Source organism: Erithacus rubecula, assembly GCF_903797595.1.
Source record: "Erithacus rubecula genome assembly, chromosome: 10".
NCBI lineage: Eukaryota > Metazoa > Chordata > Aves > Passeriformes > Muscicapidae > Erithacus > Erithacus rubecula.
In genome coordinates, this window is record NC_136662.1 from 27833959 (window position 1) to 27859209 (window position 25251).

A 25251-nucleotide genomic window follows, 5' to 3' on the forward strand; every position below is an offset into this window, starting at 1 on the left:
TAGTGAAGGGATGCTAAACATGAATTAAAGATCTCTCCATATTTACCAATTGTTTTAAGTTTCACTCTTTCCCCCTTGTGGACTTTGATAGGAATGTTGAGTACAAGAATATGAATCATTAAATGGCCTGTGGATGTCATCAATGCTTCCATAGAAAGTCACTGTCAGAAAATTCATTCTAATGCAAGGTTAATTAGTGCAACATTAAAATTACATGTTACAAAAATTAATTACTCACTAGGTCAAAAAGTGTGAATTTCCTGACTTAAAATCATGCTCTCCCTCTGCTGCCCTGCCCAGGAATATCCAGCAGAAGCAGTGTGAGCTTTGGTCACAGGAGTCTTCTGCCCCTCCTGCTTTCTGGCACCATGGCCAGGAAATTTGGCTCACATCTCCCATTAGCAGATAAATGAGTTGCTCACCTTGTTCCCCACTGTTTTGTCAGGAGATTTATAAACAGGCATGGGCTAATTTAAATGATTTCTTCTGTGAGGGTCTGTGACTGTTTTTTGTGGCATATTGAAAAACACAGGTCAGTCTAATGGTGTCACAGCTTGAGGGAGGTGATTCCTGGTTATCTGCAGGGTGATTTCCAAGAAATCCCTTACAAGTGTGCTGTGTGCTGTCCTAAATCAGGAGAGACTGATAGAACATTAAGGCTGATTTGCTAAGTGTATGTAGAAGGTTTTCTTCTTTGCTATCTCAGACTACTTTGAGTTACCTTTCTCAGGGATCCTAAGCTACTTCCCGTGCCCTTGGGCATGCAGGAAGATCTGAACTTCCATTACATCCCATCCCATGGTGGCAGACACCTGTAGAAAGAGGATGGGAAGAAAAGTCTGAAGGTTTGACAGGTGCTGGAGTTACAGGTGCAGCAGCCTGCCCAAAAGAGGACAGTGAGGGGTGCCTGTCCAGACACCCACTTTTAATTTTCTCTTTCAACAGAGGCAGGAACTGCCTCTGGGCAGCTGTTACAGGGTTGAGTGTTACAAATCTGCCAGAGAAATGAGCTTTTGGGGACTTGGTATCCAGGTGACTTAGGCAGCATTGAATATCCTACACTTGCTGTGTAAGTCATTGCTCCCAGAAAAGTCAGAGGTGCCAAAATCCTAAATCTATACAGGAAAACAAATAATGTGCTGGCTCCTGCATTTCATACTTTGCTGCTTTTCCCCTCTAAATTTTTTGCTGGCTTGTGGGTTTGGTGCCAAATTAATGAAAAATTGAACTATGTGTCACTTTTGACATTTCTAGTATTTTAAGTCCAGAGCACCAGTAATAGTAAGTGGCATACTAGTATTTTTTTGTATTTTTTTAAAGGCTGTGTTAATTTTGGTATGGGTACTTACTACTTAATAGCAAGACTGATTTTCCATAGGGTTTTTTTTGCTTTGTTAATTTTCTCCTGGCTGTTTCAGGGCCGGGCTCTGCTCCACTGGGCATGTGACAGAGGACACAAGGAGCTGGTTTCAGTTCTGTTACAGAATGCTGCTGATGTGAACATCCAGGTAAGAAGGAACACAGAGGTAAATTGCATTGGTGGGTTATACAGCCTCCTGACCAAATGATTCCATGAAACTGAATTCTTCCAAGACTCCACAGCAAGTTCAGTCAGGGTATGTGTCACAGAAAAGCTGCTCCATTCTGGTGAGACTCCAACTCCAGCTCTGGGGCCCCAGCACAGGAAGGACATGGACTGTTGGAGCAAGTTCAGAGGAGGCCACAGAGTTGATTAGAGGGATGGAGCACCTCTCCTATGAGGCTGAGAGAAATGGAATTGTTCAGCTTGGAAAAGAGAAGGTTTCAGGGTGACCTAATTGCAGCTTACTACCTACAAGAAAGATGGAGAGAGACTGTTCACAAGATCATGTAGTGACAAAACAGGAGGGAATGACTTAAACTGAAAGAGAGTAGGTTTAGATTAGATATTAGGAAAAAAAAATTCTTCCATATGAAGGTGGTGAGGCATTGGCCCAGGTTTCCCAGAGAAACTGTGGCTGCCTCATCCCTGGAAGTGTTCAAGGCCAGGTTGGGCAGAGCCTGATCTAGTGGAAGATGTTGCTGTCCATAGCAGGGGTTTAGAACTAGATGATTTCTAATGTCCTTTTCAACTCATACCATTCTGGGATTCTCTTATAAGAACATCCAAAAAAGGTAACCTGGGAAAATTAACAGAATGTTGAGCTACTGAGTTTGCAGCCCATGTCTGAGCTTAGCTAGCACCAGTTTTAGGGTATCTGAATAGACCAGGTTTTGACCTAAACTGGTTCAGCAATCACTTTGCAAGTGGTTTCCTCCAGCCAGCCAGCCTGATTCTGCCAGTGCAACACTCCCAGTTCTGTCAGCTTATTGTAATTAAGAGCTGGCCTGTGTAGATGTGGTCATATTCATAAATAATTGTCCAACTCATTTCTGTCAGATTATGATTGACTGCTCTTTACCATCATGGCATTTTTGGCACAGCTCTCCTCATAGATACATCTTTGCTGATGAATCTTTGAGCTCTTACTGGTGAGATCTGAGCAGCCTTCAGTAAATTCTTTGGGAGTTTGTAAGAGGTGAATATGAAGCAGAGCTGCAGTCTGAAGCCTTGTGGGTAGAGCTGTGGTATTCACAAGCTACAGATAGCTGTGTTGGTATTAACACACACATCAGATTGTTGTAAAAAAGTCTATTTTGCCTTTTCCTGGGCAGAATTTCTGGTGGGATGGGTATGAGGAAGCACAGCCCTGCAGTGGCTGGTGAGATGGATGGTGAGATGTGTATGTTTGTGCTTTGGTCTCCAGGGTTTCAGTTGTAATGGCTTTATCAGGAGGTTTTCTTACAGAAAAGAGGGATAGAGTGAAGCCAGTGCAAATGGGTGACTTTGCACATCCTTTCCATCACCAGAGCTAGTGAGTGGTGTGTTGGCTACAGGCAGGAACAGCTTTGCATTGAAATTGGGAAGCAGTGGAATCAGGCACATGCCCATTCCCTTCACCTTGGCACCCTGGGATATGGTTCTGGGTTCTCTCTGAAACATCTCTTTGGCACTTTTCTCATTCCTTTGGAGGTGAAGTCTGAGTCTCAGAAGAAAAAGCAGATGAGAGAATCATCGTATATTTTTTTTCCCCTGAGTATTAATTTTCTGTTAAATTCTTCTCTTTTCTTTTTGATGCATTGCACATTTTCTAACCAGATTATTTTTGGCCAGTAACAAAAGGTTAATAATAGCCATAAAAAGAAAAATCAATCTTTGATATGTTTTTCCCCACCAAGGTAATAAAGGAGAATTTTTTATAAAGGTCTCTGTTTGCACGTAGGTGTGCCCAGAGAAAGCAGACACATTTTTATTCTCAACCATATAGAAATTGCAATAACAGTTCAAGACTTTGTGACTTAATGTTTATTTTTCTTTTTTTCTTTTTTTTTTTTTTTTATTTGTTATTTTGACCTTTACCTCAGAAGAATTCACATTCACATCCAAAGCAAAATCAGGAGAAATTTTAAGAGCAACCACAAGAAAAAGAGAGAGGGAGAAATTCTGGCTTCCTAACAGGCCATAAACACTGCAGCACCTGCTATAACACATTACCAAGGACACCATCAGTTAATGTGTAGGCTGTAAAGAATAGTGGGTTCAGTGTGAGGGGATATTTGGTGAATGGGTGATGCTGTTTTTCCAAGGTGACATGGTCCCAGCAGAGAAGGTTCCCTTCACACCTCTGTCCAAGCTGCCTCCACAATCCCACCTGCCTCTTCAGGTCTTCAGGAATTCTTCTATCTTGTTCAGTTTTGCAGCAGCACCTTCATGCAGGCAGCATGAGAGATAAAGAATAAATTAGGCATTATGAGGGTTATAAGCAGGTAGTGAAGGAGAGGAATGTTACAGACCAATTTTTTTTTAACTGCCTGTGTTTTAGTATGCTTCTAAAAAGTTAGTCAAACTAACTTGGCAGATTTATGCTCTCTTCCATTACATTTTTAATAAATGTTCTTCCATCTTGGCTCTTTTGCAGTGTACTAAAGGATTGAGCTGCCCTAAAAAAGCAGTGACAGTGGTGATCTGCTGGGTGGCCTGGAGCAAGCCTTTCCTGTTCACTGTGCCTTTAGATGTGCCTTAATATCTTTTTGCTCCTCATTTTAGTTACCTTTATACTATCTATTGTCAAAGTACTGCAGTCTCTGGATCAAGAGGGTCTGCAGGAGTCAACTTATTTATCAGCTCTTTGCTGATAAACTGACAGCTTTAGGAGCAGGAAGAGAGGTCTCCTGGCTCTACTCATTCTTGTAGCATGCTCAAACACACTTCAGTCCCCCAGACTGCAGTGATCAGTGCCTGTGATTTTTGTTTCAGCAGGGGTGCCTCAGTGTCCAAAGGGTGGTTTGCTAATGTCACTGAAAAGCTGCAGCCACTGAATTCCCTGCTTGTTCATAATTAGCTCCTAACAGCACATTAGAAAAGAGGTGGGAGAGCAATTGTCATTGGCAGGGGATGCAGAAAGGCAGCAGGCTGCTCTGCTTTGTTGAGAGGGGACATCTGTGTAATTGAATTACCTAAATCTCCAGTGCCAGGGGCCATGTCAAAGTGGGTGGTGAGGTGGTGGTTTGGAGCTCTGCTGGAAATACCCAAAGCTTGGGGCTCAGTCTGAGAACATCCTCCTTCACTGGAATCATTTGCCTAAACGAGCAAAAAGCAGTTGGTAACGTAATGTTAAGGTAGAAGATTCTAAGCATAGCACATTAGTAACATAAGAGTTATTAAGGGGCTCTTCAATATGATTATAATATCCATTTCTAGCTTTAAAACATAAGAAGACACAAATTTTCCTTGCAGAGGATGAGCAACAAAGAAAATCCCCTTTGCTCTATGGGGAGATCACCTTGTGGATGTGAGGTGCAGCTTTCAGAGGGGCTCCTTTAGTGTATTTTGGGGACATAAACCATAGTCTTCCCTCCTGGACTTCCTGTGGGTGCATTTTGTTTCATTTGTGGGTACTCTGTACTCCAAAATAATAATCCATGTGTTCATGGCATGCCCTTGGGAGTGTATGGGGAGCTATCTGGGAGTGGTGCTAAACAGCTCAGCTTCTTCTGGTAAAGCTTTTCAAGCCTATCTAGCCATGTGAGCAAGTCTTAACATAAATATTGTGAGTTGTGAAGGGAAATGTATCACTTGACACAGAGGATAATTAAGGGCTGTGTACATATCTATGAGGTGGAGCAGCTGAGTTAAAACCAAATCTAAATATATTATGATTTTCAAACTGCATCATTGTGCAATTATCAATGCTATGGTAATAACTTTCTGTGCTGAAATTTTTCTTTAATTTTCTTTAGTTATGACTAAAAGGATGAAAAAAGCTGTAACTGATCTTCAGTTTTTATTTCCTGACTTTTCACTTCCCTGATAAAGTGCAGATCAGTGCACTAAGACCACTGGTCAGCAAGTTCTCAGTAGTCACTCATGAACCCTTCAGGTGTTTGAGAAGGAAACTTGAACTCAGAGCTGAAAATCATCAGGATAAGAAGTCTATGGCTAGTATATGTGAGGTTTATTTTATTCACTTCTATATAATGGTAATTTTGGTGAAAAGCATCTGGTATCTGTGCTGTCTGCAGAGAGCATGGGTTGATTTTTGTACCAGTGTTGGATTTGTATCTTGTACCAATTTATGCAAGGCTGCTCAGTCATTTTTATGCACTGAGGCATTGTTTGTCAGCATATTCATATTTTGAGTTAAATTGTTGGGTTTTTTTCCTTTTTCTAAGACACTTAGAGTAACAGAAGGAGCATGGTTGCCTCCCCAGGATTTCTTTCAGTTCCCAACTTCCCTTTTCTATTTGCATCCTAACATTGGTGATCAGGGAGACGTGGAACATGGAGCAGCCATTCCCTTTTAATACCTTCACTGTCTGGGGATAAAAAAAAAGAAAAAAACCTTTTCAAATGAAGACAATACAAACATAATAAATCGCAGGGAGGGTTCATCTCCCTCATGACTCAATCCTTTTCAAACAACATTATTATTGACTGACCTATTGGTTGCCAAAAAGGAAAATCAATTGTACTAGAAGTAGTTGCTGGGCCACAGATCACAGTAGTAACCCAGCAGAGACAGGTTGATTTTTATCAACTGTCCAAAGACTAATTTCCACCATTAGCTAAAAATGAAGTAGAAATTATGGATATGTCGAAGATTGCTAAGATTGGTGGTCTGTTGGTTTTGTGTGTTTGTGTGACTTTTCTGTTTTCCTGCCTGACTCTTCAAAGGCTTGTGTCTGTAGAGCATAAAAAGAAGCAAGGAATAGTCAAGCCTGCTCGCATGCCTGCTTTTGTTTTTTTCTTTTCAGCATTCTTAATTTGGATTTTAAAGCAAGGGTCTTGTGTTGGAGGCACATAGATATTTAAAAATTAAGCTAGTCTCAGCAAATGTGCATCCCTTCCCTGCCTCCTGCACCAAACATTAGTCATGCTCTCATGATCCTGTGTCTCTAGGGAGATGGAGAAATTGATGTGGATGTTTTGACTTGTGTGACCAAGGACCACTGGCTCCATCTACACCTTTCCCCCTCCCCAGTAAGATGCAAACACACTTGTGTGTGCCAGCTGCTAAAGTCCCTTGCTATTAAGACTGCATTCTCTAAACCTGGCTGAGATTAAACAAGAACAGGACACCCTCATGCCCTTGCAGTTAATGTCCCTAGGATCAATTTCTCCCTAAATATACTACAAGCCTGTCTCATAAAGGCAGGAGGGGCCCTGTCCTGGACCTGATGCTGCAGCAGAGGCTTTGGCATGGGTATGCTCACAACAAGCAAAGGATGTCACAGGTACTGCTGAATTGACCACTGTGCTGGTGGGAGGGAGCTACAGTGGTAAATGCATGGGGACACTAAACAGAAATGAAAAGCAAAGCAGTGAGAGCAAATTTATTAACCACAGTAGTGTCCTTCTCTTAACCACCCCCCATCCCTGTCTCAGTGTTTCTGTGGTCATTTATGTCAAGCAGATCTCTGAAGACTCTGCAGCCTCAAACCCCTTCAGTCTTGACACTGCTGCCAGTGGGTGTGAAAGCCATTAGCCAAAAGAAAAGAGAGATCTGCTTAGTGACAGAGGGTAGCATTCTACATTAAAGCATTGACATGGTGCCAGTCACACAGTTATTACAAGTGGCACAGCTCCATGTCTCTCCTGCAGGTCTCTCTGTGGAATGTAGATTGGCAGCAGGTTGAATGTTAAATGGTCACCACTCAGCAGATGCTGTTTTTACCTACAGGGAGAAAAGTCCCTTTCAACAGAAACATTTGCAAAATATTTGCACTGTAAATATATGCTGGGAAAGGCAGAGATTTATCCCTGGTTTTCTCCTGAGTTTCTGAAGCCACCTGAGGCCTCATCAATACTAACCATCAGTTGTACAGATAGTGTTTCCTTCTGCTTGTCCAGGCTGGGCTTTTTAGCATTGTTTCTTCATATCTTCCAGCTTGAGTTGTCCACTCTTTGTTTCTTGTGCTCCTTGTATTCAATGAATCGCTGCTTGATGGCTGGTGCAGCAGAGCAGTTGGCACCTTGCACAGGCAGCCCATGTGCAGCACTGCCTGTGAAGCAGCTCACCAGCCAGGAACTGCTGCAGGCTCCTGTGTCCTGCAAAAACAGGGTTTGGAAAGTGAAATCCAAGAGCTGGTCCTGAAAAAACTCACAGTGGTCTCTGCTGCTTTGCCCTCAAAGTCTAAAGCTGCTTTTGGGCTAATCAAAAGGCAGAGTTTAAAAAGCTGGGACCAAGGACAGCAGCACATTTTAGTGGTTTGTGGGCATCACTTTGTAGTGAGGGCTGTGCTGTGCAGAGGGAGGCACTTCTCCACAGCCAGTACTGAGGTAGGAATGCAGTCTGGCAAAAGGCACACAGTGTTAGCTCAGGGAGCCTTGTGCCTGATCCCCTGCCTGACACCACAGCTCTTTTGTGGTACACTCTCTGTCAATGCTCACGGGAGACAAACCAGCAGCAGCAGTGAGCTTTGAGGTCAGGGCAGGTGGCATATGGAGGAGAAGCAGGTATCTTGCTCCTCACTGTCTTCATGTGTCCCTGCAGAGACCGAAAGAGCCCTTCCTTGAATGCTTCCCCGAGAGGACATGGGATGGCCCCATGGCCCTTGGTCCCAGGGTCATCTTTGAAATCAGCATGTGTTACAACACCTGTAATTCCTGAGGTCATTGTTGGAAATGCTTTAGCCCCTCATTAAGCTGTTTGGTTAACTGCCCAAACAGGATACCTCTGGCAGCCAAGCTGGTTCTTCAGGTGAACACATCACCCTAGGAATGGTCTCTAATCACCCTAGGAATGATCTCTAATCACCCTAGGAATGGTCACCAGCCTTGCTTCATTTCCTATGGCTTTGGCATCACCCATCCCTGCCAGAGGAACAGCCAAGCTGTCAGCTACTCTTTGCTCAGGAGAGATGTTTCCTACAATATCTTCTTTTACCATCAGCCTCCTGGAAAAGCTTTCCCTGTTTTGAAGACGTTCTGCCACTCACCTTCTCCCTGAGAATTTATCAATTTGAAAAAAAAGCCTCGAGGCTTCGCTTTCAAGTGGAATTTTGTATTCATCTGTTGTCAGCACTTGTTTCTCCCAGTTTGCTCTAAAAACCAAAACCAAACCCATAGAGAACAAAAAACCAATAATAAAACACCCTCAGTTCTAGGTAAATCATTGGGGCATCTCACATTTGCAGTCTTTAGTACAAAGCACTTTTATTAAGTTTTGCTAAGTAAGATTGTTCTAATGCTTTAGATATTGGGGCAGTAACTCTTTAAGCTTATTTTGGTTAGATTTTAAGTAAGATTTTTCATTATTATAGCTCCATGGAATGTAACTGGCAGAGCAGCACTGAAAATGGCCAAGCTAATTTAGTAGGTTCTTGTTTCTCAACTTGTTACTTTTGCATCCATGAGGACAGTGTCAGTGCAGGAGACTTTCTAGATCAGAATCATGTTTCCAGTGGCAGGGAAGAGTGAATGCTTAGGAGACAGAGTAAGGTAAGCATAGAGTGATAATTTCATATCTTTTCCCAGAATCCAGGGCTTGGAGGCTTCCTCAACCACTGTTACTACCTTTGCACTTCTGGATTTTTCTTAGATGAATTTCTTTCATCCCTCTTTGGATTCCCAGACTTGATGCTAGTGGGAGTCCTGTAGTTTAACTGTGCATTTGCTTTGCACTTCCATGATCATTTCATGTTAGAGCCCCATCTTTCTTGTGCAATGAGAAGCAGTAATTATTCCCTCACTTACCTTCTCTGTCCTGCTTTTGGCTTTATTGGCCTCTTTGATTCCCCTTGATCACTTCTCTTTCAGACTAAGGAGTTTTATCTGTTTAATCCTACCCCATTTGAAAGCTGCTCAGTAACTTTGCCACTTGTCATTCTTTGGATCATTTCTAGTTCTTCCTTATTGCTTTCAGATGAAGGGAGCAGCACTTCTCCCAGTGCCAAGCTGTAAGTGCAATATGAGGTATAATGAAGCAATATAGTGCTGTTTTCTTATTCCCTTTTTTTTCCCCCAGTGCCTCCTTGTTGTTTTTTATTAACTGCTCTTGAATACTGAGCTGGTGTTACAGAGCTGTCTGTAATAACTCATGATCTATCTCCATAGTGGTAGTAATAGCTAGTTCAGAGCCCATTGCTCTGGATTTAGACTGAAGATTGTTTTTCCACATATGCATTGCTTGGTGTTTATTAGAGCTGAATTTCATCTGCAGGCTTTTCACCCTGTCACCTTGAGATCCTTTTGTAGTGTTTTACAGGCAGCTTTTGGTTTAAAGGACTCGGGTGATTCACTCCCAGCCTGTTTCCCCTGTTTCCTTCTGTGGGATGAACAACCCAGGCCCTTGCACAGATCCCTCAGAGGCTCCAACTCTCACCAACAATTGTGCATTGTGCAAGCTGGTTGTTTACTCCTATTCAATCTCTAATTTTGTAATCAGTTCTCAAGCAAAGACCTTCCCTCTTGCTCTATGACAGCATCATTGGAAAGTCTTTGGTGAGAGGGTGTGTCCAAAGGCCTTTGGAAATCCATGTGAGCAGGCATCCCCACTCTTGAGGGATAGCAGAAGTCTTGGTGGGTAGCAAAGGCTGGTGTCATCCTGTCTCTGCCTGTCACAGAAAAACTACTCAGTAGTTTTTGTAACAAAACAAGTAAATCCTATCTTGGAGTAATCTTCTAGTTTATCTGACACACTGATGGACTGTCCCATCTTATACATTCCATGTTGCAATGAGTCTTCCCTTCTCTTTTAACAGTGCTCAGCTTGGCTGGAATAGAAGTTTGTTATAAAACAAAGGCCTGAACTTCCACGAAGGTGTGTTGAGATTGTCTGTGTTGTTCATTCTCAGGTTAGGAGGTGCCTGTCTGCAGGCTGGGTACCAGTATTGGAAGAACTGTTGAACCTCCATCATCTAAATCTGTTTCTGCTGTTCCAGCCAATTAAACATTAAAATGAGCATGACAAATAAGTGTTGTTTATGGGTCAGTAACTCCAGAGTATGGCTGTGACATGGCTGCCTGAGACAATCCATTTCAGTGCAGCCTTGGGCAGCCCAACATCCTTGGGTGTGTCATTGCTTTCATAGGGAAAGGGAAGTAATAAGGATAATGCACCTATCAGGCCTCAACTCACCAGTTCAGAAACTTCCCCTTGCCAATCAAATTCCTTTGGTATTCACCCAGTTTTAGGCTTGCTCCAAAGGCATTATTGTGCTGTCAGAAAATATCCCAATGGATATGTGCATTCTCTCCAGTGTTGGATGTTATCTTCTAGGTTTTGTCCACCAGCCAGCCCTCAGTGCACACTTCATAGCAACTGACAGGCCTGTCTTGTCCCTCTCCCTCCCTTCCCCCTCCCCTATTATATATATATTTTTTTTTTCAGCACTATTAGATTATTAAATGCTTAATGACTATTCCATTCTTGCTAACTATACTTTTGATGAGCTGCAGTAATAAAACTTTGTAACAGTGAGGCGTGTGTCTGGTTCCTTTATAGGAAGGGCACATTTGGGGAGCTGAAGTAATGGGGGATAAAACTCAATTAATGAATAGAAATAAAAAGAAGTAAATGAGGTAATCAAACTCAGAGAAATTAGTATTGGCAGGTCTTGAATGATGCTCTTGGATGAACAATCTTTCAAAATCCTCCCTTGTATGCCGCTGCTGTCTCTTTATTTATTATTAAAATAACATGATCCATGAGGCGCTCGGGGTGACTCCCAGCCTAGCTAATTCTAATTAATCCAGTCAGGGAGAGCAGCAGGGTAAGTGGAGCAGTCTATCGGATTGAAATTCATAACTTAATTGAGGTCAAAGTCCTGGGTTGGGAGAACAAAAGTCTTTCGCTGGGACCAGGCAGATCAATAGCAATAAATATCTGGCTTGGATGCAAGTAGCTTATAGTGACGGATTATCTGACACTGGCCAGAGGTCTTGGTCTTGTTCAGGGCAAAGTCCTATGGCATGTGCACTGGAGGGTGACTTTTGCCAGTGTTCCCTCCAAAACCCCAAACAACTCTTGAAGGACTCATGGGGCCCTCAGGAGAAGGATGTCCATACAGAAGTTCACATGAGTCATGCTGAAATTTGGTTTCTCAAGGTACAGGTGTCTCATCAGTAGCACAAGGGCAAGTGTCACATTTAATGCTGAGAGAGGCTGGAAGAAGTTACTCAGGTTTACAGGAACTTGGAGCTAAATCACAGCTTGTCCAGAAAAAGACCTTTAGGATCAGGGGAAGCTGAGCTATGGATGGATGGGCTTTATGCCAAATCTGTATTTATAGCACGTTTACATAGGAGGAGAGAGGAAGGTTGGAAGAGGGAAGTGTAAATAATCATTAAGGTGAGTTTGGAGTGTGAGAGAAAACAGCAGAGGCAGATGTGGTGTTTCCTGTTCTTCAGAAGAGCATCCAGTGTCTGCTGTGAACTCCAAAATGTTCTCTTCCAGGGGAATGTGCTAAGGTTTCCCAATCCCTTGCCCAAGCACAGCCTGAGTTTGGGTGTTGCCTGAACTGCTAAACCAGAGAGGAAGCTTGAGGTCCTGGCCTGGGATTTGTGGCCTTGCACTGTGCACACAGCCTTCCCTGGGAGTGGGCACTGAAATATTCATCATTACCAGCAGCTTCTCTGAACTTTGAAACAAGCAGGTCCTTCGGCTGGAGTTCAGAATTAAAATGCAATCTTCACCTAGGCCATTATTAATGCAATGTTTATGCAGATTGGACTGTTCTGCTCATATCCTCTTTGCAGAGGACAAATACTGCTGTGGTCAGCACTTGATACATCCCAGATGGATGTTGTTCTGCCAATGCACTTCAACACAGCTTGGAAGAGAGATGGAAACCGCAGCTTGGACTCAGCCAGGGACTGAGTTTGACACACCTGCTCCTCCCATTAACACTGCATGAGTCTACAGCATCTGTTCTTGTCCAGCTTGACAGGAATGTACAGAAGATCTCTTTGGCTCCCCAGATCAGGTTTTGAGGTGTAGGGCAAAAGCTTTGGCTGTTCAGTATATAAATATATATATATTTATATACATATACACTTGTTTTTACTATATACTACTGTGATTACTACTGTGATTATCTACTACTTGCTATTCTAATATTATATTGTCCCATCCATGGCACAATCTCCTCCTTCTAAGCTGGTGGTTGCACTCTCCAGATTCCTGTTGGATTATTTGTATGCTCCTGCTTCATTCCTGCCCAGCCTGTGCAGGAGCAAAAAGTTCCCGAGGCTGTTAAACACTGGAAACAAAACTGTGCTGGCAGCTGTCATCAAAGGGGGAAGGGGTTGAGTGATTTATTTTGCTGTATATAAAAACTAACAGAAATTTCCAGGCACTGAGCAATTCATGACTTAACAGCAAGTTCTCATGAGCAGCACATCTTGAATGCACAGAACTTTGATATTGCACTTTAGCTTGAGTTACAGCTCTGCTAAGGTTTAGGAGGAAAATCAATTAAATATTATCATAACCATTTTTTCCTCTTCATAGAGCCATACCTGCAACACAGGTGAGAGAATTTGCTTGTTTTTTCCTCTGAGAGAAGTAAAAAGATCTATCCATTCAGAGCTGGGTTTCTACATTATATATGTTATTAAAAAACAAAACAGTAGATGCCTAGATCTGTAGAATATCTATGGATTCAGTGAAGAGATTCTGTTTATGGCTCTTTTCAGAGTCAAGTTTAGGTTTCTAATTCTCCAGTTTTGCTACAGAATTCCAGCGTGACCTTGAACAAGTCACTTGATTTCTTTCTGCTGTGGTTTCCCATTTGGGAAATGGTGGGGCAAATAATCGTTTTTTATCTCATGGATATAACAAGATTATAAAAATATGGTACTTTTAAGAACCTTAGAAAACTGATGAAATGAAATTAAACAGATCCTGCAGTCTGGATAAAATGAGATGAAACAAGCATGAAACTATTAGTGAAAGAAATGTTTCTTTATCTTCTGCAAATAAAAATGCAAAGTGATTAAGTGGGTCTTTTCTAGCTATTAGCAATAGCAGCTCTAGCCAGCTGACTTCTGCCACCCTTCTAAATTAATTTGTGGGGTACAGTCTTAGATTTAGTGTGCTCACAATAAATACCCTTAAAAGTTTTATCATCTTCTGTGATGCACAATGTTAGTACTGCAATTAACTTGCCCTGCAGATAAAAAGTGGCTGCTTTAAATGAGATGCTCTAACACAATGGTTTGCAGATTTCTTTTAATTGATTTTTCCCCCTCCCTATGATATTTACTGCCTTTACTATATTTCCAGCATTATTTTTGTGAGGCAGGGGAAAGGAATGGGGATAAAGCTTAAGGTTATTTTTGTCCAAGGCTGAGCACAATTAATGATGAGCCCTGTGTAGGTGTGAGGTGCTGCAAGAGGAGGAAAGCCCCAGCTCAGACTGTGGGCATTTTCCTTCCCTGGATTGTTGACTGGAAAGTCTCTCAGCACAGTTCTGAAATCCAGGTAGGGATTAATGAACAAAACAGGAAGGAAGGAGTTTGGACTGGTTAACAGATCCTTATCTGACACAGAAGGGAGACAAGCAATAGGCTGGAACATGCTACAAAGAAACTTAGACATGTGTGCAGGGAGTCAGCCAGAAGCCAGGTTAACTGTGTTCAGGAAATCTCAATTCCCTTCCCTTCCCTTCCCTTCCCTTCCCTTCCCTTCCCTTCCCTTCCCTTCCCTTCCTTCCTTCCTCCCTCTCCCTTCCCTTCCCCTTCCCTTCCCTTATCCCTTCCCTTCCCTTCCCTTCCCTTCCTTCCCTATCCCTTCCCTTCCCTTCCCTTCCCTTCCTCCCTCCTTCCCTGCCCTTCCCTTCCCTTCCTTCCCTTCCTCCCTTCCCTCCTTCCCTTCCCTTCCCATTTGTTTCCTTGTTTCTTTGTTTTGGTTTTTACTCAGTTTTTAATTACATTTGGACTGTGTAGATGAAATCTGAGGCAGAAGTCAGATCTGCCAAAGGTGCCTGGTTCTCTTCTCTGTGATGTCCTATTCCTGCTGCTATTGTAGGGATGCTTTCAAGCAGTGCTTACAGATTACATAGTAATTTGGATTCTGAAGTGGGATGAAATTGAGCATTACACTTTGAATTCCAGTGGTCAGACTCAGAAGAGATGTGTAGTTATGGCTCAGCAATTGCAAATGATCCATTTTTCACAGTTTAATGACCAAGGGCTTGTTTTTGGAGTGATGGGAAGTGATCACATACACCCTTACCTCCAGTTCTAATTGCAGAGTAAAAGGTTAATTTAAACCTTGGAGGTAGTTTTGGTCTGGATCTTTCACAGCCAAAGGAAAACTCAGAGCTGTGATGACTTTAAATCATTCATTTTACTTCTCAGACAGAAAAGTTAAGTGTGGATGTGCTCAGTTTGCTCTCATGACTTGGAAAAAACAACTTCCTAAGCCCAGTCAGTTGGGATAAACCACACTGTAAAGGTTATAAATGTATATGGAGTAAAAAATGGAAGATATATATTTTTTTTGCCTGTCAGTTCAAGTGTTCCTCTTGTGCCCATTTAAATTATAAGTCAAGGCATTAGGCAAGAGCAAAGACCATCCCTGTCCCAAAGAGATCATCTTGGCATCAGATGCAGTGCCACAGGTAGTGCAAATGGAAAGGCTGAGTGAATGGAAGTAAGAGAACAAAACAGAGATCAGCAGAAAAATGGTATTCTTGGCTCATGGCTTCCCCAAGCAATGCCAGGCAGCAGTGACACTGAGGGTCATGGCAGAAGGAGTCTTACTGAGGATATAAAGGATGGGAAGGTGTCATTACTGAGGACTTCTGGCAAAGGATAAACACGTGAATTCTTTGCTTAACTCAATGGGACTTTTATTGGCATGTGTCCTAGGGCTGTGTCCCTTGCTGGGATCAGTTTTAAAAACCCCCTGCAAGTGCTACCTTTTACCGAATCCTTTGGGAGGAAGAATCAGTGATGGAGAAGAAATGGGAGACTTTTCATAGAGAAAAAGAGAAAATTGCTTAATTTGCATAGGAATGTATCACAGCTGTACCCCATGCAGGAAGTATTTCCTTCTGGGATAGGGTGGTTTTAAAACACGGTCATCCAGCTGCAAAATTGGTTCTGACTCAAGCAGACAATGGCACTCATTTCTGCATGGATGATGCTTTCAATCTCGTGCCTAGCTACTGAAAACACCTGGTAGAGTTCTGGCCTCCAGGACAGGAGTCTGCTGTTTCTAAATAAAGAATTTCTGAGCACTATTCCCAAGCTGGGGGAATTGTCCATATAGATCTGCCAAACCACAACCCACCTTGTTTGATGTGATTTCTTGATAGCTTCAATGGTAGCATCTCCTGCTACCATTGGAAGCATTCCTGCTTCCATCGTCAGATAGCATAGAAACATCTTTTCTATCATCATTTGGTCTTTGAGACTCTTGGTTTGTAGCTGATGCTACACTCCAGTGGCTCAGTTGTGTGTCCTGGGAATCTGGAACTGCGAGTCACAGTTGGTCCCAGAGATCAGAAATACAATATTGAGAGTGCCTGGTGTGCTTTTAGCATTTTCCTCATTTCCCAAATCCAGGCAGATCAGTGGTTCTTTTGTCATGTTGGCTTTCAGGAAACAAAAAAAATGAGGGTTTCACCCTTTTTTGTTGTCTTAATAAATTCTCTTCATAATGTGAGTTCTAGTTATTGTTACTGCCACTAATTTATATTTGACTCTAATCTAATCCAGTATCTAAGTTGTGGTGTCCTGGCCAGGTGTGTTTTTTCCTGTCCCAGCAAGAGCCTTTTTGCTTCTTCTCTTTTCAAAACACTTAGCTAGTTTTCACCTCCATTTCTCTCCCCTTTCTTTGCAGCTACAGTGCAGCTGACCTACAGGTCTACAAAATGTTAGGTGTCATGTCTTTGATACCATTTGGAAAAAAGCAAGGAACGCAGGAAATATCTGATCTTTAGCATTGAGGCTTTTTTGCTGCTAAAAAAAACCAAAAACAAACCAACAGTGTTTTAGCAGAAAGATTCAGAAGGTTTCAAAGAGGCATCAGTTAAACCTGCCTGTTCAGTGAGAGCCAACAAGTGGATCTTTCAGATGTCTGAGTGTTCCCTGGGGGTTCACATTATTAATATCTGCCTTATGACAAGGTGGCTGTGCTGATGCCAGGCTTTTTTTCCCAGCCGGCGTGATTAATTTTTCCTTCCTTTCTTAATATCTCCGAGCCAGATGCTTCTAAATGTCCTCACAGGGTGTATTGCTGTTCTTAGCTACTCCTCCTTCCCCCCTACCCCTTTCCAACTAATTCATATAATGGCTCTGGAGATGCATTTTGTAGCCTCACAAAAAGCAAAACTTTGAAAGCCTCTGGAGGTGATGGACGTGACACGTGCAGATCTGGCCTCCCGACGTTCCTGGTGGGCTTGAAAGCTTTGTGCCAGGTGGTCTGTCAAGAACATTTCCCAATTCAGAGTCTGCTTATTTGCCTAGCACTTTACAAATTATATCCATGCAGAAGTGCTGAAGTGCAAGTATTCCTGGTGGGGAGGTTGACAGCGGGGTGTTGCTCTGATATTATGGAGAGGGGGAATTTTGGCCAAGGCAGAGGAGGAACACTTGCATTATTTATGGAAAGTGCAGTGAATCTTCAAGCACTGATTTATTTTAAGGGCTTCAAAACATTGTGATGCTGAAAAAGGTCTTTATTCTGCAAATGGAAATTAGTTCTCCTTCACAGGCCTGGTTCCATAGTGCAACTGCATGGACCTGAGTGATACCAGCTAAGAGGGAAAACCTTAGCAAGCTCTACAGCAATCAGCTTATTCCTGAGGTGTTCCTGCTTAGCAACATATCCAGCAGTTTTCTCTCTATAATAGATCTGTGGGTCTTATGTATTTATCCTCAGCTGTTTTCAGTCATTAGTACATTCACCTGCATCTCAGGGGATTTTTCCCAGAGGAAGCAAAACCCAGAAAGAGAATAGTTAGTGGTTAATAAATTAGAATTTAGTTAACTATTTTTTGTAAGTGTTAGTACTGTCTATTCTAGGTAGATCAGTGGATTAAATGATGGAAGTCTTAATTTAAGAAATCTAGAAGATAGCATTTCTTAATTTCTTACAGGGCAAGCTAAAATCTCCCACCCATTATGTTTTACTGTTCGTGGTATTTTTGCAGTGTAACAATGGTAGAAGGTATAATATAAACCAATTAATTTGCCAGTGCAAATAGAGCTGTAATTAAGGGAATCAAGTCTTCAGTTTTAATCTGAAGTTCAGGTTTTTTGTGGCAAGATGAGGGTACTAAGAATATCCTGAGAGTAAGAATGCTCTGAAGAGCTTGTCTGTTCCATAACAGCCAGCTGGCCATTTAGCCATGTGTAAGGCAGCCTCAGACAGCCCTTTGGCCCACAGCAGTGTGGGAATTAAGTTAAAATTAACCTGAGTTTGGAAAACAACTAGCACCACTTTATTTGTCCATTTAATTGAATTATATGATGCTGTGTAAGTATGCTGACCCACAGACGTAAATTGCTCCTCCCTACCCATTTCCCTCCTTAATTCTTTCATGCTAATGGAGCTGATGGGATGTTGACTGCAGAGAGAGAGAGAGAGAGAGAGAGAGAGAGGGAAAGAGGCTGGAAATAAAAAAGGCTGGAAATAAAAAGAGACTGTTCCAGCTTGGTGCAAACCTTCCCCTTTTGGTGAAATGCTCTGAGTGTCACAGCTGCACTAACTGCACTGTGATCTTTGTTGCCATTAAGCTGATTATATCCACAGAAGGATTCATCCAACTAATCCCACAATGCTGCAACCAGTTGCTTCACATTTAAACACAATTTTAATTTTTTTTTTCCTAAGAAATGAAAGTCAGTCAGCCTTCACCAGATTCTCTAAATGGTTCAGGCACTTATAGGGACCCACTTTTTTTCTGTTTGTTTAATAGAGGAAAATAGGACAAATTAATTGGCTCTATGCATTAGTGGATATGCTTAGTTTGGGAGCCTGTGGTATAATTTGGGGAGGATGTGCTGGGAAGGTGATGTGTGTCACTGTACCTTTGGCACTGCATCATTTTGTGTTTGCCTGGGTGGCCACACCATAGAGCAGCAGCTCTGCATCCAAGAGTGACTCTAATGAGGGAGGTTCTGACAGGATAAGATTGACTTAATTGATTTAATAATCAATTTATATCTAGTTTTTGCTTATTTTTCTAAGGAAAGGTTGATTTTTGTTAGTTAGTAGTCATTAAGATATGTTCATTTGCAGATAAATATAGCCTTTATTGTAAATTTAATTCCTCATTTGCTAATCAGGTGTACAATGTCTGCCCATGTTTGTTTAATCATGTAGTTTACCCTAGTCTATTAACATTCTTAATTTTTACATTTGAATCAGGATAGAAAACAGCAAATGAGACATTTCTTCTCTGTTAGACTATTAGGTTTTTTTGTTTTATCTTGTGGCCAAGTACATCTGAATGGAATTAGAATTTCATTTTTAGAAACATTTACAAGGAAATTTTAAAATGCTTCTTAAAAAATAAATTAAAATCACATCGTAAGTGTGGTGTGTTTGGTTTTGAAAGGAAAAACTGAATAGAATTTTCATTCATTCAGGTAGTCAATTTTTCTCAGTTTTGTTAACAAAAATCTGGGATTTCAGGAGGAAAAGCAAGAAGCAACTGGAGAAAGATAAGGATGAAACATAGGCCTTAATTCTGTCATTAACATTCAGTGTTGGATAAAGTTGTATCCTCTTTTTTCATGCTGTCTGTTGTCTACCCTGAGGCTTTGGGCTTGATTTTGGCTGCCTGAGCAGCAACACTTCCCATGTTCCAGGCCAGCTGGGAGTGGACAGAACATCCCGTGCCTTCAGCAGCATAAATCACAGAGAACTGTGCCTAGAGCCTTGCCATGATTTTCCTGCAGGGTTCTGCAGGATTCTCCTAATTCCTTGTCTTTTAAAAGCCATTCCTTCAGATTTAGTCTGCATTTGTCACTCTGATGCTTTAGCTTTTTACAGTTCTCCCATACTACAGGCAAGGCTGTATATTTAATATTTATCCATTAGGAGTCCAGAGCTGGTCTAATATCTCAAAAGGATGTTTAGGGTGACTTACCTGGTCAGTAGTTTGACTTGCTTTAAAATGTAGCCATCAGATGTATGCTGCTTGAAAACACACATCCTTCTTCATGGAATGTATGGATTTTATGGATTTGTATTCTGTTGGGTCATCACTTGGGGTGTCCTGACTTTTAATCTATTAGAGAAGTATTTTTTATTTTAGAGAGGCAAAAAAAGCATTGGATTTCACCTATCCTAGGCACTGATTGTCACCAACATTCTTCTCTCTCATGGGAGCTTCTAAAAGAGAATTTTTTAATGATTCCAAGTACAACTTCTTATATAAACTTCAAGGTCCCAATAAAAACTGGTGAAACAGATTATATTAATTCCTTTGGGATTTTTGTCTTTAACACTTAATTGTTTCATTGGCCAAGAGTGGTTAAGCAGCCTGCAAGCAGAGAAGGAAGAAGAGTGAAGATAACTGTGCAAAAGCAGGTGCCAGCCCAGTCATGGTGGCTCTCTGTAGCAGCTGGGAAAGTCTGAGCTCTCAGCTTATGGTTTTCAACTTCAGTGTTTCCTTCCCTTATCACAAAGTGAAATTAAGTGTCCTTAAATGTAGACTTAGGTGTGGAAAAGGACAGTGTGTCCTGAGAGCCACAGCACAGTGCTGGGAGCTCAGCATCCCAGAACTAATCCTGGCTCTGGGAGCTCTTCCTCGTTCGACCTTGAGTAAGTCAGACAGTGGGTTTTTTTCTGTGTGTCTCAGTCTCTGTAACCAGCATGGGAATACTATGTGTATATATCCCTGGATCTTGCCTAGATTAATAAATCAATATTTGTAAAGTAAGGCTTGATAAATGCTAACTCTATTACCACGTGTACTTGAACCTTGTGCAGAACTTTGGGAATGTGCTTGCATTTCTGCACTGTGAGTGGATATGGCCCAGGCCAGGGTGGTCAGCAGCCACAGAGACAGGTTTGGGTCATTTCCTTCCTCCCAAGGGATTGCCTGTAGCACATATCTGCAAGAAGGTCTTGAATACAACTTTTCCACTTAACATGCTCCCCCATCACCCACTGTCAGCAATGAGATTAAATTCTGTGCGACTGCAGAGGACGTTGCATGATTAAAATCCTCTTTTAGAAATTAATATGTACCATCTCTCCCCAGTACTGTGCCTCCTCTCAGAGAAGGGTATTGTCTCCTGAGCACTCAAGGTGTGAAAAGCCACCCAGGAAAGCTGTCTATCTTTGAATTTTATGCTGTTGCACAGTTGCTCCAGTGAGAGCTACAACTGCATAAAAATCACAGACTTGGGGACTTCTCCCTTCACAGGATCACAAGATGTGGGGGAAGTTTTGCAGAACAATTAGTAGAGTAGTAAAAGGAGTGTGGGAGCTAGAAGTCTTGGTTACAGTTCTGCAGAAAAGGTTTCCTGAGGGAGGATAGTCAAAGTCAATAATCACCCATTCTCCTTAGGAAACCTTAGGTGTCCTGGGAAGAAAATAAAACTTTTTTTCCAGATAATGCCCAGCTTTTTCCAACCTTTCTGCCTCTATCAGCCCAGGGAAATACAGTGATCATGGCATTTGCAGACCCAATTTTAGTATTCATTAGGCATCAGACACTGATGCAGCCCACAGAAGGGTTTACTTGTATAAACTCTTGGTAGATGGAATTAGGTGTTCAGGGCTGCTGCATTCAGTACAAACTGAAGCTTTGGGCCATCATTTCCAGTCTGCTTTAGTCCTGGAGGCTTTGTGGCATGACCAGGATGTGCAGTAGGGTGAGTTTTCTTGGATTGATTGGTGGCTTTCTGATGGAGCTTTTCTAGAATCACCTGATAGTTGAATATCCATATTTCATGTGGCTAGGAGCCTCCCTGATGCTTTGAGGAAGGCTGCAGCAGAAGTGACTGACTGCTAAAATATCTCCCCTTCCACTCACATCCTTGGGCTGCAGCACAAACCTGTAAGTATTAGTCAGTCCCACAGGTGTTCCCTGTTCACAGATACCTGAATGTGACTCCTGCCAGTTTTAAGCCTGAATCCTGGATTTTAAACTCTGGATCCCTGTTAGAGGCTTCAGGTCTCCTCGGTGTTGATCTATTCCCCTTTATCACTTGTTTATAGTACATAAAGAGAACTTCAAGGCTATTTGTTTATTTTAAAAGTAAGGAGGAGAATTCATCTTCTTTAAAGACAGAAGTTGTTTTTATCTGTTAAATTTTTTTCTAGCATATATTCAGGAGTTCATAAAAAATAGGTATTTCAGGGGGAAGAAGTCTCATTTAGCAGGACGATTTTTCATTTGAGGGTGTGCAAAACTGGCTTTACTGGCTCTTACTGTGTGAGTTTAAAATGCTGCTATTAGAGCACTCTTCCACACTGCCTTCAGACAGCACTTGCCAAGGCTTTCAAAGAAGATTTTCTGTGAAATTAGGTTTTACCAGGTTAGACAGTTAGACTTTCATGGCTTTTTCTAACCTTACAAAAAAAAAAAAAAAAAAAGGCAGGAACTTCTGAAAAAAGTCTTTAGAAAATACTAAAATTGCACATTACTGCCTCAGTAATAGTGAGCTTTTTAAAAATGAAGTTTTTTCTGGACTGCTTACCCTGCCACCTTCCCACTGTGTTTGACTCTTCTTTACCCTGACTTGTACAGATGACCCAGAAGGACTCCAAGGACTTCAGATCCATTGGTGCAGCATATTTTTGTGCTTCAAGCATCCTGATCATGTCTCTCACTTTCCTAATTTTCTACAAAACTGGGAAATTAGGAAGAGAGAATGAGCTGCTGAGCCTCACTCAAACACACAGCCCTGGTCCAGCTGAAATTGCCCTCCAGGAGTTTGAGGCACAGGGACAAGTGCCCCAGCTGGAAGGCACTGACATTTTACAGGTGGGGAAACTGAGGCACAGGGTTTGTCCCATTCTCTATAGCAGAGCTCCTTCTCCCCATGCTGGGCATTCCCTGTCTCCCCAGGGAAGACAGGCTGGAGCCAAAACTCTGAGCACAGGTACTTTTATCACAGGGACTGGATTAGGTGGCAGTGTGTGTTTCTGCTAAAGCACTGCTGGCAGGTTCCTGCCTTCCAAGAGCTCAGCCCTATTTTTCCTTTAGAAAACAGGGTCTGGAGGAATTTATAAGAGTGCTAACTCAGAGCAGACACGTGGTTTCCAAAATCGAATCTGGCTTTCCAGAGCTTTTAGCAGAAGGGTTGATTTGGGTCAAAATTAATGAAAACACTTGTGTAGACCATTTAATGTTTAGTTTATGGACCTGTTAAGGCAGCAGGATAATCCCTTTAGATTACCTGTGTAATTCCCAGTGAATATTTATTTTAAAGTGCCTTCAGTGCCCTCAGTCATTAGTGAAGGTTAGTAATGCCTCTCACAGCTGCCAGGCTCAATGCAGCAGCATTTGTCAATGGGAGGGCTTCTCCTTTTGTTCCCCGTTTTTTGGTTTGTTCGTTTTTTAACATTTCTCCAGCTCTTGCCAGCTTAATCCCGTGGGCTCACCTCTAATCAGAGGAAGGATTTTATCCACCTTTGCCATGCTGACTCGCTCTTGAGGGAGGCTGAGCCCAGCCTGGCGCTGTGCTGCTGCCTGCAGGGTGCGGGGCTGCGGGAGAGCAGGGCGGGTTCAAGGACGCGCTCCCGCTTTAATGTGCGCAGACATGCTCCCGCTGCCTCCCTGATTGGCAAGGTTAACTCGGAGAGGCTGCAGCTTTTTAAACTGATTTGATTAGACCCACTGCTTTATCCCATTCCCTCCCCCACCACTTGGCCCACCACCTCCTGATCCTTTTAACACAGCCCCTGCTCCAATAACCAGCCGCTCTGATTTTTTTTTTTTTTCCCCTACCCCCTTTTTCCAATTTTCATGCTGGATTTTGACATTTTGTAAAATAGATTATGCAACCCTACGGTGAAGATCAGTAGGCAGTGTCTTGGTCTCAGAGCTGGGTTTTATTGGGACTGTTTGAGAGGCTGGGATGTGCCTCCTCTTGCTTGATCACCTGGGCTCTGCACATTTCCCGTGTGAATTCAGGGACAAGAGACTGGAGACTCACATACCCCAGCCTGGATGCTTATTGCCCACCAATTCCTATTTTCTCTGCAAAACCAGCCTTGGGGAGAATTACACTCTCAGACCAGAATGATTTGGCATCCCACTTTTCCACTGTGGTATGACTTGTTCACTGTCTGCATAAAGAAACATGGACAGTATGGATAGAGAGCTCCCATATGCCACAGGAGCAAAAAAAATGGTGTCTTTTAGTAGCAAATGTTACTAGTTGGGATTGCTTTGGGAGGTCAGATCACCCAGAGCTCCCAGGCTGGCTGACAAGTGGGATGAGCTTCAAGAGGCCCTGAGAAGCCATTTGGGACAGCAAGGTTGGAGCGGGCATCAGCCCAGCCTTCAAAGGCTTTATGGTCCTGTTGCCATCTTTAGCCAATGTGTGTTGTGCCAGTTTGCAGTCCTGGACTCTGCTTGTGATATTGCCCTGTTTATCTTATTAAATATCCCAGGGGAACGTGGAGCCTTATGTGCAAAAGCACCTCTTGACCATTCTCCCTGGTTCTCCTATAAATAAAGTGAATAAAGCCTAAAAATTACAGGGTTTCCCAAAACCTGAGAGTCTTGAGTCACAGAACAAAGTCACTTGAGAATGAGCAGCACTGCTGAATTTTTGCTAATCCTGGACTGTTGCAGGGAAAGGTGCATCTCATCTCATTTTCACTTGCCTGTTCATTCAGCAGACCTGATCTGTAGTGGTGTGGGCTGTTCAAGCAGGGACCAAATCCAGTGACCAGGACCGACCCTATGGAGTCACCCTGGTGAAACAGCACAGAATACAGACAATCCCCTACACACAAGGTATTAAATCTTGACATACTGCATTACTTAAGAGGTCTCATGGAAAATTAAAACCCTTTTGACTGGGTTTTGCAATGCAGGGAAAATTTTAGTGACATTTAAAAGGTTTCTCTTGTGTTCCTCTAATGGGATAAATAAAAAAAGGCTTGTTTTAGGCCAGCAAATGGGGGGACAATCCAATTTCCCTGATTCCATCAAGACACTCTTAAAGCATTAGCTTGTGCAGTTTTAAAAAAACCCACAACAGACTGACCCCTCTGCTTGATGGCTTTGAAAAGTGTCCTGATGTGGAGGTATTTATCCTACACCACATGCTTCATCGAGGCACTCCAGCAGTGCTTGGAAATATACTCTTTTGTTATTAAACTATTTAGGAGGACAGCATGCACAGCAGGAAACACAAACACCAGTTTATTACTTACTGCAGCCATCCACACTGGGGCTGTGCTCAGACTAATGCATGATGACGTGCTCTTTAAATTTGGTACTTGGAAGGGAAAAAAGGTGGCATTAACTAGGAGTGTTTCTGATGGAAGGCTGAAACCTAAGCCTACCCTTAACTTTATGTTTTTAAGCATGATATGGGCTCAATATAAATAAAGATTCCCCTGTGGAATGTTATATTTGCAGTTTGTTTCCATCAGTCAGAAAGATTAATGTATTAACACTTACTTCAGAGGGGGCTCTGGGGGTTGATAATGGGAGATACGGAGCCTTTCACCTCTGGGTCACTGGTTCAGCACTGGCCCACAGTGGCAGCCACCACCAGCACCTGCCATCTGCTCCAGTGGG

General features: G+C 42.4%; 1 protein-coding gene and 1 long non-coding RNA gene across 2 annotated transcripts in view; one reads left to right on the forward strand and one right to left on the reverse strand.

The window, feature by feature from the left end:
- The window catches only part of ACBD6 (acyl-CoA binding domain containing 6), a 78742-nt gene that overhangs the window by 38669 nt on the left and 14822 nt on the right, over window positions 1–25251 (forward strand). Inside the window, exon 6 of the mRNA XM_079313747.1 lies at window positions 1419–1508. Coding sequence (XP_079169873.1) covers window positions 1419–1508 — 90 coding nt within the window. The remainder of the gene's footprint in view (window positions 1–1418; window positions 1509–25251) is intronic.
- LOC306806085 lies at window positions 6771–7678 on the reverse strand. Its single transcript, XR_013775388.1, has 2 exons — window positions 7391–7678; window positions 6771–7253 (listed from the first exon to the last, which is right to left on the reverse strand). It is a non-coding gene; the product is annotated as an uncharacterized lncRNA (long non-coding RNA).